The sequence below is a fragment of the Panicum virgatum genome, chromosome 3N (genome assembly GCF_016808335.1).
Source record: "Panicum virgatum strain AP13 chromosome 3N, P.virgatum_v5, whole genome shotgun sequence".
Taxonomy (NCBI): Eukaryota; Viridiplantae; Streptophyta; class Magnoliopsida; order Poales; family Poaceae; genus Panicum; species Panicum virgatum.
The window spans coordinates 44,693,646-44,707,643 of NC_053147.1; the positions used below are offsets into that span (position 1 = coordinate 44,693,646).

The following is a 13,998-nucleotide window of genomic DNA, read 5'->3' on the forward strand; positions in this document are numbered from 1 at the left end:
TAGTTATTTTGTTTTAATTAGATAGTTGTATACATAAGGATTGAAGTAATAACTGTACCATAGTAATTCTTCGTCTTCGTCGTGGTTGGATTGTTCCTGGTCGTCCTCCGCAACGTCCATTGGCTGTGTGTGATCCGATGGTGTGCTCGGTGGTGTCTCCATTATTTCGGTGGAACCACTTGTTTTAGTGTCTTCTGGCAAATGTCGCAAAATTTGAGTCCTATATCACTAATTTTTTCCGCCAAAGAGCTTGATTGATTCATTGATATGACGTAGTCAAAATCAACAACAGGTCATTCGAACAACTATCACATTTCATTTGCATCGCATTTGTTTTACAGATTGCACATATGCAGAGACTGCTGCAGAGTTGTTCTTTATGCAATGTTTTAATGAAGTCAGAAATTTAGAATACACAGACACAGGCTGCAGATTGCAACATCCTATCCCATATACGTTTACTCATTTCAGCGAACGCGGATTCATATCAACTGAACGAACCAGCAGTTTCCTCAGGTAGTGTCTGTCGATCCATATCCACCACTCTGCCGTTTATAACTAACAATCCTGCTTACAAGCAATGTATTAAATAGAGGAGGATTAGTAATATAAATCTGATGCACCGGAGGTAGACATTTTGAAGGATAAACTGTGCGTGCTTCAGATTTTAATCTAAAGGTTTGATTTGTCCTACTGCTACAAACTTATGAACAATATGAAACTACAAAAATTGAGGATATTATGCATCTAGGTCATAAATATTATACAACCAAACATAAAAAAGGAACCCTTATGTGTGCATAATACTTGAATTTTAGGTCTTTACGGGCTGGAAGCTAAATTAAATCCTTTAGGTTAAAACTAGCAAATTAATATGCTCGTGGGTCTAGGAATTTGGCCCATTTATGATCAATTCAAGAGAATTCCAAAGCAACACGTGGTTGGGTGGTCTAGTTCCACACTACTAGTGCAAGCAAGTGGAATCTAACTTAAATATTGGAGCACTTTCCATGCGTTGAATGGAGCAGACAAGAGATGGAGTGTGTAAGACTTTGCTAAACATGCACCAATGCACGCGCGCGTACCCACATCTTTTCGCGTGTATATTCGCGTGATTTGTGACTTGCGACGTACGGTCGTGTGGCTGCAATTCAGCACATATTTTGCAACTTGTGTCTCTCACATTTGAATCATTGTCCACTGATTAAGCGCTAATCAATGGCTGGTTAATTCCATATTACCCAGTTACTTGTCATGGTCATCATGAATGAGTTTTATTGTCTTTTATGGGTGTCATTAAAGAGATAATGACTCCTTAAAGGCAGACGTGCCTATATAACTGGACTGAAGTATTCAGATGTCACTCTCAATTCCATGCTATTTTCCACCTCTCGTTGTGCTGTGTTGTCGAGCTACTAGATCTCGCTGGCCCTTCTCTTGGTGTGTACTGAGGAGGAGGGTAAGAGGTATCTCGGAAACCTTACTGTCGTGAAGCCTTCCCGAGGGGTGGCAATAAGGTTTCTAGGCAGCGCATCTGCGAGACCGCTCGAAGCTGTTCGTCTTCTTTCTACGCTGCCTCATCTTCACTGCGACGAATCGTCACTGCGGCAACTCCTTAGCGACATCAACCCGACTGTGAGTCCATGTCGCATTTAATTTTAATTGTGTTCCTCTATCTGTTGCAAGGACTAGCTCGCATCATGTATTTAATTGTTTATGAAATATACCTCAAACTAAAATCTGGTAATAGAATAATGCGCATATTTCCAATAGTGTGTTGCTATGGAAAGCCATATAAATATAATAATTAGCATATAAATATATATTTACACCATATGTATTTTATAATAACATAGTAGGTTTCTGGCAAGGAATTTAGTTTTTTTCTATTTTAATCGTGAAGTGCAAAGTCTAAATGGTTATGGAGAGTTAACTCAATATACGGTCACCCGGATTCCGATTATGACTATGTATGACAGATCAAGGAATCGTTGCTAAGTAGAGATATAGTATAGCCATCTATTTACCTTCTCAGGTCAAGAAGATGCTATTTAGAAAAGCATATCCAGTGACCACACCACCTTCGTTTATTGTAGCAGCCTTGGTTCTCATCAAATAACCACACTGGTCATTTATTATGACCTGGTCTTTGTTCCTGGATTCAGCCATCAAACTTTTAGTGGTTTTTTGTAGTATATAGAATACTAGAGCTGTTGACGACATATTACCGTAGATAGGCTCCAAATATCCCAAATTCAGAAACTGCATTTTCCTTAGCCCACGTTCCCTCGCGAACAAGATAGCAGGGTGATGCTGGAGGAAATATCCTTTGCATTAGGATGTATGCTGCAAGCTCATTGCCTCCATCATTCCGTAGCCGAACCAATGTTTCACGGAGATTATCACCATAAATATTGTTCCCTGCCAATGACTTCAAAATTACTCATTCACTGACCAATGCAGAAATTTTGACTGCTGCACATTGTAGACAAAAGTCATATATACCTCCACCCTCCCTTTGCGGTTTAAGGACAAACAACTCTGGAGATTCAATTGCAGACATCACTATGCTGTCATTTTCCAAGCTCCACAATCCTGCAAAGCATTGTCGTACTCTTTCGATATCATCTTTGTTGTCGAGGAACCTGGTAAGAGGTGCAGTTTTCATAGAGGAAAACATCATATGCGGAGTTAAACCTTAGATGGACATATATAAACAATAGTACACTACATATTCCGATAGCTGATGTCACAGAAATATAGATCATTATGTCTCATTGAAGGCTCATTAACTTCCATTTTCTATGCCTTGATTCATCCGCAAAAAGTGAACAGGTATGACTTTATCAGACCCAATCTGATGAGGAATGCTATGTCACAAAATCTAAGCTACCTTTCAAGAACGTTTTCCTTTGCCAGTTCCTGTTGAATCTTTTTTGTCCCAACAAGATGGTATGATATCGAAGGGCACTTGATTGCAGAAGAACGCTCAATTAAACTTCTTGCTCTCCATTCCTACAAGCAACGTTTCACATTATGACAAAAGCATTCAAGACATCCGTTGGCCAATAGAAGTCAAATGTTCTACTGTTCAATGGAATAAATCAATTGAAACATTTATACAGTTTATAGACAGAAATGATCAGAAAACATACTGCTTCTGAAGGGTAATCGTTCGGTGAGTAACCTGCTCTGAAGTAGACAAGAGCAACCGGCCACCCATTTCTATATGAAAAAAATGTAATAACGTTCAATGCTAATTCAATTATCCAATCTTACGTTCTGTACAAATTGTCCCAACATGAAATAGAACGTACACCATCAGTGTTCCATCAGAACGGAGCTCCCCTACTGCTTCTATTGCCGCCAGAGTTCTGCGGATAGTTCTCACCCCATACGTGAAACAGAGTTAGGACAAACATTTAAAGTTTCCCTTTTCTTAAAAAAAAACTGCTTGGTGTATGTATTGTAACTTGGTAGAATAGATATAAATCATTAAACGCTATTAATCTCCCTAAACTAATTGAGGTAGTTCCTCATGATTTGTTCATGGTTTGCCAAATGGGAAGGATATCTTTCTTTCAGGGCAACTGTGATCCAATACTGATCATACATATACCTCTCTTCTTGTTGAACAACTACCAGAACTACTGCACTGGAAAACAAAAATTTCGTTAGTCAAGGCTTCAAAACATGAGTATTTTGAACAAGCTATGCATCGTGCTATGCACACACTACCTTGGGTTGTTGTATTCAGCCCATGCTCTGGCTAACGCTTCAGCATGTTGGGTGATAGCTGTGTTTCCAACGATACTTGCTTGATCCAAACCAATTTCCCTCTCATGCATTCGAATCAGGTTTCTGCACATTGCATGCAGAAGTTCATGTTATATATTTGTAACAGGCAATCGAAATAAAAAAAAACAATGTCCAATGATATATCCAAAAGGAAACTCGATGAACCATGCTTTTAATGATATTGTATATTTTCACTCCTGAATCAACCAATAACTGTGACATTTGTGCATATGAAGTTATGAACCATGAAATATGTATTCAGGCCTTCTGGGTAAGGAAGTTTCTTAGTAACTTTGACTTCACATGTCACTTGTTGACCCGGTGTCGTAATCACAAGATTGTTGTGTATATGGACTCAAAATGCATGACAGCCCGTTTGGATGTCTGTATTGGGGCTCAGAATCAGGCATTGGCATTGGGTATCCTCTAATTCCATTGTTTGGATGTCCTCGACATTGATAGGTGGAAACGCATCACAATACCAACCGGTATCACCGCACCTACAGCCCATCGCCTGCAATACCGACCCCTGCCCCTCCGGTTTTGCGTGGAATTTGCCTCGCGAAAAGAAGCAGTTGTGCCTCCGCAGCTCTCTCGACGAAGCTCGCCGGCAGCGGCGTTCCTTCGCTTCTTCCTCACCGGCGGCCCCTTCGCTTCTTCCTCACCGGCGGCATCGCTGCCTTCCCCTTCTTCCTTGCCAACAACGACGCTTCTTCTCTTCTTCCTTGCCGGCGGCGGCGCCCCCTTCCCCTTCTTCCTTACCAACGGCGTTGCCCCCCTTCCCTTCTTCCTCATGCAGATCCGGCAGGGGCGAGGCATGCCGCCCCCTCCCATGCCTCCCTCCTCTGGCGAGCCACGCACGCTTCTCTCCCTGCCTCCATCCTCCAGCGAGCCGACCCGCAACGGCAAGGAGGAGGCGCGCGACGGCAAGCGCATGCTGCTGGAGGTCGGAGGCCAGGAACGAGGCAGCAACTCCTCCTCATGCTGACCACCCCCGCCTTCCTCCTCCTCCTCAAATCTGGCAGCGGTGGAACTCGATTTGGTGCCGGCGATTCGAAATCCGGGGGTAGCAGAGGTCGTGAGCTCCGGGGGTCATGGCCTGTGTCGCCGGTGAAGGAAGGGTCGGAGCCGCAGAGCATCGAATTCCAAGATATGCACATCCAAACACAAATTAGTATTGGCCACCTCATTTAATTCCAACTAGTAATTTCATCTACATCCAAACAATAGAATTGGTATTGTAATCCATTTCCAATACTAGTCCGATTTGGTTTTGGTGCCCAATTCAATTCCAAGAGCTCAATATCTACATTCAAACGGAGCTTGATATGCAATCTGATAGTATTTCATATGCTATAATCTGACCTGTGAAGTTCGGATACACCACAAGCGAGACCATTGGAAGATGTAGAAATTGTGTTGAGCTCCACTTGAAGAAGCATGTCAGTAGCTCCGTCTACCATATAGTCTGACCTGGTAAGGCCTAAACGAATTTCCTGAAAGAGATCCATAATTAACCGTTTATTAACTTAGCAGGAATGCAGGCAGGATTATTATTTTCGTACTAATGAATAATTGAAAGGAGCTGCATGGTTACCTCTTTCTTATTCAGTTCCATCATCTCCGAGTGTATATCTAAAAGCTTTTTAGTGAACAAATCAACCTGTTTCGTCCTGAAAGGGAAATGTTGCAAGTACTAGGTAATAGAGTATATAAACATTCATACAGTTGCTATCTTAAATGAATATTTCGTCTCAAGAGTATTTTGGTTAAGGGGAAGTTTAGGGAAGTTTCAGAATTTTTACGAAATTGAAATAGGCATGATAGGTTTTTTTTTACTAATTAAGGATTACCAGTGTTCTCCTCGATCACAAAAGTTATATTTTACTTACAATTAAATACAAAAAAGTAACGAATGATTTTAAATTTTTCCAAAACTTGTGTCCAGCTTAGTGATTCTGAAAGTTCCAACCATGGCTGCCGAACTTTTTGATGCTGTTGGTAAATGCTTACTTGCCAGCTACTTAATTCTTGGATTAATCAATTCATGACATTAGAAAATAACCTTGCCAAACTCTGTTGCAAGAACTCCCCATCCAAGCTCACACGATCAACAAGCTCATTGAACAGCGGAGCCAACTCAAGCGCCTGATCCCAATAAAATCTGGGAAATGACATTGGCAAAAGAGAAAATGGTGCATGTAGTAGACCTACCCCAGGTGCTTTTCCAGATCTCTGCAGCACACAGTTTAGGGATTGTCAATTTGCCATAACCAAAATGATAAAATGATATCCAAACTTAAATTGTAGTTGAAAACACTATTTTGGGTGACGAATTTCCATAGCGGTTATTGTTGAACACAGGGAAATGACACTTTTACCCTTCAAATATTTTTAAACAGATAGGGAAAAGATTTTCTTTTGTGGGTGGTGAGAAAACTGTTCAAGAAATTTAATATTCCCATGACGGTAGTCAAGAAACGAACAGAAACTGTCCAAGCGCTGAAACTAATAGTCCTGTATATTTGTCTGGCATGCTTCTTTCCGTGCATGTTGTGTGTATATATATTTCTGCCTATGGACTTAGCCTACACATTGTTGTATATTTCAAACAGATAGGGTGCAAATAAGATATGTTGTATGTTGTTGTTATGATAAAATTGTTCAAGACATTATTGCATATCATTTTGGTTTGTGAACTTCAATGATGCCTTAAACATCCAAATCTACGGTAGTTTGTTATATATTTTGCCTTACATGTTTTATGCATGTGCATGTGATGTCATTTGAAAAGAGACTACTGATGTGACATGAACTAAGTTGCAATATAATAGAAGGAATGATATGATTCATTATTAAATCTTAGCCGGTATTTTCCGTTTTGTGATTACCTGTCTGCTAATGATGTGTCATATTGAATGCATATTAACTGGCAGGAATAGCGCAGCCCCCCCCCCCCCCCACCCAAAAAAAAAACTGGAAGTAAGCAGGTCTGCACATAATGATAGATTTTACGTCGGAAACCCTATACTATTTGCTTCAGCCATGGTATAGTTGTTTCAATCATCAATTGCTTAAATTCAACTATGTATCAAAATTTTGTTGAGGAAACAAGTGCTTAGTTTGGGGAGGTGTCACATTAAATCGATATTCAAATTAGTTTGGGGGAGCAGAGAAGTATGTTTGGAAATTCTACTTACCGGAGCAAGTATCTAAACCCAAACCGAGTTCATTTCACTAAGTTCGTTGTATCAAACACATCACAGAAGATGGACTGCAAAATTGACACTAAATAAGTAGATGCTACGATCATTTTATTATTTTATTTGGCCACCTTCATTTTTTGGCTATATTCTCATGATCTCCACTATAGGACCATAACCCCTTACATTTATTTAGTTATAGTTTTGATAGGTGCTTATAGAAACTATAAAACATCATTCTAATTATAGGCAAATCTAGTAATACAATTTTTACAAACTACTAGAGAACACGCTACCAGTCCACCCAAAAATACCGGTAGCAAGAAGACAAGGTACTAATGCTATGCTACCGATATTGTTGGAGTCGTTCTAAAGGGTCCTCCCAAATCAGTACCTTGGTAACACCATCCAATAATAATATGGACCTTTAGTACAAATTGGTATTGCCACCTGATACTAAAGGTCCTCTGTGTTACTTCGAAATGAAAGTCTTCCTCATAACCATAGTTGCAGTGTTGGTGAGATGGTAGGGGAGATATGCGCGAGGCAAGAGTTCTCGAGTTTGAATCTCATCCGCCACGCACACACATATTTCACGTGACGAAATCTGCGTATTTTACATGCGCATTTGTGAGCCTCTTCCCGGGTTTAAATTATTTTTGACATAAAATGCTTTAGTACAAAGTGGAAGCATCCTTTTAGTACCAGTGATGCTTCCGATCTTAATACCGTGGACTTTTAGTCCCGGATGCGCAGACCAGTTGTAGAACCGATACTAAATGCCCTTTTTTCACCGGTGACGATCAAGGGTTTTTAGCAGTGACATTAGCAGTTTTAATTAAATTTTTCAATGATCAAGGTTAGAAAGTTTGATAGCACAAAGTTTAGCATGCCAAATAAAGATGAAAGCAGTAGGATTGTTTAAAGCTGACCAAACAAACTATTATTAGATCAAATCAACCTATCTGTATTATTGTGGTCCCACTGTCTTGATCAATATGTTTTCATGACGTAGTGTAGGTACAATTCATTTTGTTTAAATTATAGCCACGTTACACAAAGTTTGTAAACTTAATGGTACTGTATATGCTTATCATGCTTTGCTAGCTGCAAGTGGATCATTTATGGTTTAATTAATTATATCGGTTGTTAGAGCGAGCGTAGTGTGAATATCTTGCTTAACCAGCTGGTATAATATAAGGAGCAGGCAGAAGAAATAAAGTAGGCCTTTTGTATGGTACAACTGGCCCAAGAGGAAGAGAAAACATATGTTGTACAATATATATGTTTCTTTTTACAGGAAAAAAAGATTGGAAGAGAAACTTATGTTGTTGCCAGACGAGAAAATACCATAACTCAGAAGGACGCATCGCAAAAGCCGAGATCGATAGCGAGAAGAACCTGCCACTTTTGTAGAGTTCTCAATAGTTTATTCCCCATCAGTATTGGAGACGCTAGCTCGATCTCCCCAAAGAGTGCATTATTCACCAACAGCTAAACTTTCTCTCCATGTCACCGTCGAATGTGTCACTCCTCGTCTGTCTTTGGAAGCTATCCATTTCAACTTGCAACTACATTTATCTCCACTGACACGTGAAACGAAAGAGAAACGAGAGATGGAGCCGGCCCCGTGGAGCGCGTGCAGCTTTCTTTATGTCTCCCCGGAGGCATATAAATATAATTAAGGGCCTCCACTGAAGCTCTGTTTTTTTTTCCAACCAAATTGCAGTCGAATTTGCATGGAAGGGCTGACTCAGACCACACGTTGAGGCATGTTATTAGGTTAATTAATCCTTGATTTGAGAAGGATATGGAGCATCCTTACTGACTTGAAAGGTAATTAAAGTAAGCCTCCAATACCCTTCAATTGGGCAAAGCAGGGGACAACCCGAAGTGGTTGCAGAGCAAACCAAAAGAAAAATCTCAGCCCAATAAACCTAAAACATAATGTCAAATCTAACCGAAAGCTAAATCTTGTGAAAATTACGTTGCGTCTTCATCTAGTATACTCTTCACTTAATATATACTAGCATAACAAGTAGCTAATAATCACTTTTATTTATATGTAAAGTTACGTGTTATGCATGACAACGGTAAGGATCAACAAGCTAATCTAGAAGGAGGGTGGTAATGTATCAGGCTGGTAGTCTTTCACAATCCAACTTAACTCCTATATATTTTTAGCTTAATATTTTATAAGAATAGAGTTCTGCGAGCCCCCGATATCCAAATTGTGTAGGTTAAATTTTAGAGAAATTTTATAATAATTGAAAAAATAGAAGTCGTTCATCTGATAAAATCCTATGGTGGTGAAAATAGGAAGTACCTAGAAGTATCTAGGATAAAGTACCTTGTATTTCAAAAATGAGGGACCAAGTACCAAAAAGTTATGTATTATGTATGACAACGGTAAGGATCAACAAGCTAATGTAGAAAGATGGTGGTAATGTATCATGATCCGAGTAGTCTCTTCACAATCAAATTTAGCTCCTATATATATTTTTAGCTTAAAATTTATAAGGTTAGAGCTCGAGGATCCCGGCATCTAGATTATATAGGTAAAATTTTAAAATCCTTTACCAAAGGGCCCATTATAGGAATAGGTCACACAAGGATGCAAAAGCGAATTTGTGATAAGCTGAAACAAAGCTCGTAGCGCGCCCGGCTAGGAGTCTTGTGTTGTTTTTCTTAACGAGTTTAGCTCCTTATAATATGTACACCCTTGTAATCTCGATTAAGGGTTTTAGAACTGGTAGTCCGCTAGTAGTGCGACTGGAGCTAGCTACTCCCACCATCCAAAAAAAAAGTCACTATAGAATTCAAAAATTTTCTCAAAAAATGAGTCATCTTACCATATTTAGAAAGTACATGTAAAAATCAATTAGTATCAAATACGGGTAATAACTAGAAGAAAATATATTTATTTTATCTTTTTGTTAGTTTGTTCTAGAACTTCTATGACAACTTGTTTTTTGAACAGAGGGAGTAGTTTATAGACAAGCCAACAAGGCCGGCGGGTTCTCGATTATTTACCAAAACCTACAAGTAAATTGGCACTTACTTTCTGTTTTGGAAATACCAAATTTTTTCCCGATTTGGCTTCCTCACACATGACGGAGAAAGCATCTTCATGTTGCACGCATTTGTTACAGACGTGTATATATATATATGTGTCAATGTGTGTAATGTGACGCCACGTGAAAAAAATATGTGTGATGTGACGTCACGTACCGGGTGGTTCTTGTCCCCGACGACGAGGCCGTGCTGCGAGCACCACACCAGCGCCTCCTCCACGAGCTCGTCCACCATGCCCGGTGGCACAGCCAGCTGCTCCGACATCCGCCCGCGCCGCTCCACCGGCACGGGCTCAGGCGCCGTGGTCCACGACCCGGCCACAGCGCACCTCGCCGAAGTCGTCTTGGTGGCGGTCGTCACCGACGGCGACTGCAGCCGCACTGTCGTCCCAGCGCCGGGCGGGTGCAGGACGAGGAAGCGGCCCGTTACTATGGCGCTGCCGGGGGAGCATGCGGCGGCCATGCCGTTACTTCGGGCCCCGGCGCCTGAGAGTGAAGGTCTCGCGGCGGGGGATGGCCGGGAAGGAAACGGGTGATTGCGCGCGGAGACCAAGCAGAGGCGGGTATATATAAAAAACGCGGGCTGAATAGATGAAAGCGCTGTAATCAGAGCCGTTGGATCAATGTGGGTCGTCATGGACCCCTCGATCCTGGGATGACGACCGGACGAGTGTCATCCTCCTTGTTTGGCGTGCCACACAACTAGTGAGTGGCGCACGCGCGCGTTCATATTTAATCTCTATGATTCCGCAGCATAAGAATTTATTACCTTCGTGCTAATTTGTCCTATAATTCTAGAATAACTTATTTTTTGGACGGAGCAAATAGTTTCTATTGGACTGTAGCTGGACATGCGACCCTATTCTCCGGACGTGACGGATTCTGTCTACAGGCTACAGCGGCAAGCAGATCCCAACACATCAAGTGATAATATCATTCCTCGAAAAAAAAAGTGACAATGCCATATACTTGTTTCTATTCGTCCGAAATGCTAAGCTGCCATAAACGGTAGATGAACAGCCACAGGACAGACCATGCTCACTGAAATTCATTTACCTCATGGAAAAGAAAGACCACATTGCTTCCTGTTACTCAGATGTTTAGAAATCGACGCAGAGCACAGCAGCAAGATATACATTTGTATACACCACTGGCTTCAACGAATGAACGAATCTGAGAAAAGTGTGTGCAATGGGCTAAGCAAGCACAGCACACTTTTCTCAGAGACCATGAACCAAAAAATTTCAACGAATGTAAACATACAGTACCTATCTAAATTATGACGAAGAGCCTTCGTCCTCAACACCCTTCATGACAACGGAGCACAGCACCTGCTTCGAGATGTGGGTCTCCAGCTCCCTTGATACTTCGGCCAGCCTCAGGTCAAAGTTGCTCCGGTACCGCTGGGGCTTTGGAGATGACGACCCCGAGAACCGCCTTCTGGGGCTTGAGATCCTCACAGTTGTTGGCGATCCTGACAGCCAGCTCTTGGTGAAGGCCGGCACGATCTCCTTCCCAGTTGTGATGTGCTTTCTCTCCGGATTCAGAGGACCACGCTTGGTTTCCACGGGCAGTGGTTTCATCGGTGAGATGGGCAGCTTCTGTCTGATCCGCTCGCGTGCACGCTCGGCCGCTGCCATTGCCTTCTCCTTGCTCATTTTAATCAACGTCCATGGGTTGATTTGAATGTCATCTTTCCTTCCTGATGCATCCATTTTATCGCTCTCGATCCTGATTGATAACTTCCGAGCACTCTGCTTTAAATTTGAAATGAACTTTGTTATCAAAGGATCACTAAATAATACCAGTACAACAGTGAAGTAATTTATTGTTTCTTACTTCATTCAGTTCATCCTTTCTGCAAAAGACCCTTGACAGGAAAGATGGCTTCTCCGGTGAGTCAAAGTCGATGCTTTCATCAGAATCTGAGTCTTCGAAAGGATCAAATGCTGCTCCTCCTTCTCTCATTGCAAGAATGTAGTCATATGTCCTCATGCCCTGCAGTGAACATATTCAATTGCTTTCAATTTTAGTTTCCAAAAAGAAGCATATACAGCAATTCTGAACCTAGCATGTAATACAGCTATCGACCTATTGACATGAATGTCTATTGCTGAACATTACACTAGCAATACCAGTTACACACCTTTTTGATAAGGACCATGTGGAAGAAGAAGAGCTGACCCAGAGCTGCAGTACTGTATAATGTGAAGATAACAAAAGCCATCTATGGAAAAAATTGCAATTCAAATGTTAACCGTAGAACTTATTAATTACAGAAATCATGTCTAGTTGCATATTGCATCCTGATTACTTACCGACAATGCTGCATGAGCACCTTTTGGGAGTCTAATGTGCAGCCTGTGCTCCATTTCCGTTTTGACTCCTTTGCTGTCAACAAAGCAGCGAACGAAGATTGCAATTGCCGTTCCTCCCTCAATGACAAGCTGATCACAATGTAGATCGGTGTAGGCTAATTATTAGTTATCAAACCCAAGAAATCTTGGATATGAATAGTTGAATAGAATCTTGAAAAAAGAATCTCGTACAAATTATTGGCACCTACCATCAACAGGACAAAGAACATGAGCAGAATAAATGTTGCATAGTTCCTTCTTCCTATGCAATTGTTCAGCCACTACGTGAAACAAACCATAAAAGATTGATTCATTTGGAGTTCTAGGTCTTGGGATCAAATCAGGATTTAGGGATTATAAATGAAATGCTAGTTTTGGCCGTTACCCTGCAGTGGTGATCAAATCCATCAACACAGCGCTCACAGGTCTTGCAGTGCTTGCTGCGCAATTTCACCTGTAGAATATTTTCAGTCCCGTTTAGATTGTTGGGCAATTGTTCCAAATGTCCAAACTTCAGAACTTTACAGGCATTGCAAGTGTTCCATTCATTTTAGCATAGTAAGAAAACTACAAACATTTCGAATTTCCACACAAAAATCATTTCAAACTTAATAACAAAATTCCCAACCATGGAATTTCACAAACAGTGTCGGTATTCAATTCATTTGACATACTAGAAGTTAGGAACTAGCCCATCCACATCGGACTAAATAGGGGAGCGATATCACCAGCAATGCACAGAGAGGAAGAACGGAAGCCAATACCTCACAGTCGCAGATGGGGCAGAAGGAGATGTCGTGACCGTCCGCAGCGGCGCAAGGCGAGACGATGTCGTCAAGGCTGGTGAAGGCGAAGGGAAGCATGGGGTCCAGCTGCACGCTGGTGTTCCACTGCTCGAGGTAGCTCCTCCGCACCCAGCGGTTGGTGACCCGCGTCTCCACCCGCCGCAGCAACCGCACCGCGTACCGCCACAGGATGTAGCCGTACCGCAGCCGCGGCAGCCTCCCCGCACCACGATGGCCGCCACCCCGCGCGAGCTGCCGCTTCCGCTTGTCCTTCTTCGCTTCCGTCCGGTCGGACGGGTCCACCGCCGTGCAGCGCACGTAGAGCGCAGCCGCCGCAACGGCCTGGAGACGGAACAGATCGGGAATTCAGCACCGGACAACGAGGCGCCAAGGAGAGATGCCGTCACGGCTGGGAGAGATGTCCGGACCGAGAACGAGAAGGCGCCGAGTAGGATGTTCCCGGCGAGGGTGTTGCCGAAGTAGGGTCCCAGGACGACGTAGAACGCGGCGACGAGGAGCGCGAACACTGCCGCGCCCACTAGCTGCACACGAACGCGAGAAAAACAGAGGCGACGGTGAGCTTCTCGGGACGGCACGGGGAGGAAGGGGGCAGAGAGCTCTCCGCGGAGGCGGGGCCGACCTGGAGCGGGTGGAGGGGGAGCTGCCATCCGTGGCGGCGGCGCCAGGGCTGCCGCGCCATCGCCGCCGTCACGATGTCCCTGTCGCCGCAGCCCATCGGTGAGATCTGTCCAGGGCCGCAACTGAGCTGCTCTGCGCTCCG

At 42.7% G+C, this 13,998-nt stretch overlaps 2 protein-coding genes across 5 annotated transcripts; both read right to left on the reverse strand.

Annotated features, from left to right (window-relative positions):
- Positions 1–295: 295 nt before the first annotated feature.
- On the reverse strand, positions 296–10,602 carry LOC120665985 (glutathione synthetase, chloroplastic-like). Of its 2 annotated transcripts, none has more exons than XM_039945748.1 (13): positions 10,233–10,602; positions 5,864–6,033; positions 5,396–5,471; positions 5,164–5,294; positions 3,739–3,861; positions 3,620–3,655; positions 3,318–3,374; positions 3,156–3,225; positions 2,894–3,015; positions 2,506–2,645; positions 2,229–2,421; positions 2,028–2,155; positions 296–567 (listed from the first exon to the last, which is right to left on the reverse strand). In XM_039945748.1, exons 1-12 carry the CDS (start codon positions 10,536–10,538, stop codon positions 2,032–2,034), a joined length of 1,548 nt encoding a protein of 515 aa, XP_039801682.1. In that variant the 5' UTR covers positions 10,539–10,602; the 3' UTR covers positions 296–567; positions 2,028–2,031. The 2 variants fall into 2 exon arrangements, with proteins under 2 accessions (XP_039801682.1, XP_039801683.1); XM_039945749.1 differs by having other exon boundaries at positions 3,318–3,398; positions 3,575–3,655.
- A 498-nt stretch (positions 10,603–11,100) lies between these two features.
- On the reverse strand, positions 11,101–13,998 carry LOC120665986 (protein S-acyltransferase 18-like). 3 transcript variants are annotated; one of them, XM_039945750.1, is made up of 9 exons: positions 13,858–13,998; positions 13,646–13,759; positions 13,197–13,559; positions 12,818–12,886; positions 12,642–12,713; positions 12,394–12,522; positions 12,222–12,302; positions 11,915–12,073; positions 11,101–11,832 (listed from the first exon to the last, which is right to left on the reverse strand). In XM_039945750.1, exons 1-9 carry the CDS (start codon positions 13,951–13,953, stop codon positions 11,353–11,355), a joined length of 1,563 nt encoding a protein of 520 aa, XP_039801684.1. In that variant the 5' UTR covers positions 13,954–13,998; the 3' UTR covers positions 11,101–11,352. The 3 variants fall into 3 exon arrangements, with proteins under 3 accessions (XP_039801684.1, XP_039801685.1, XP_039801686.1); XM_039945751.1 differs by having other exon boundaries at positions 11,101–11,829; positions 13,858–13,997; XM_039945752.1 differs by lacking the exon at positions 12,642–12,713.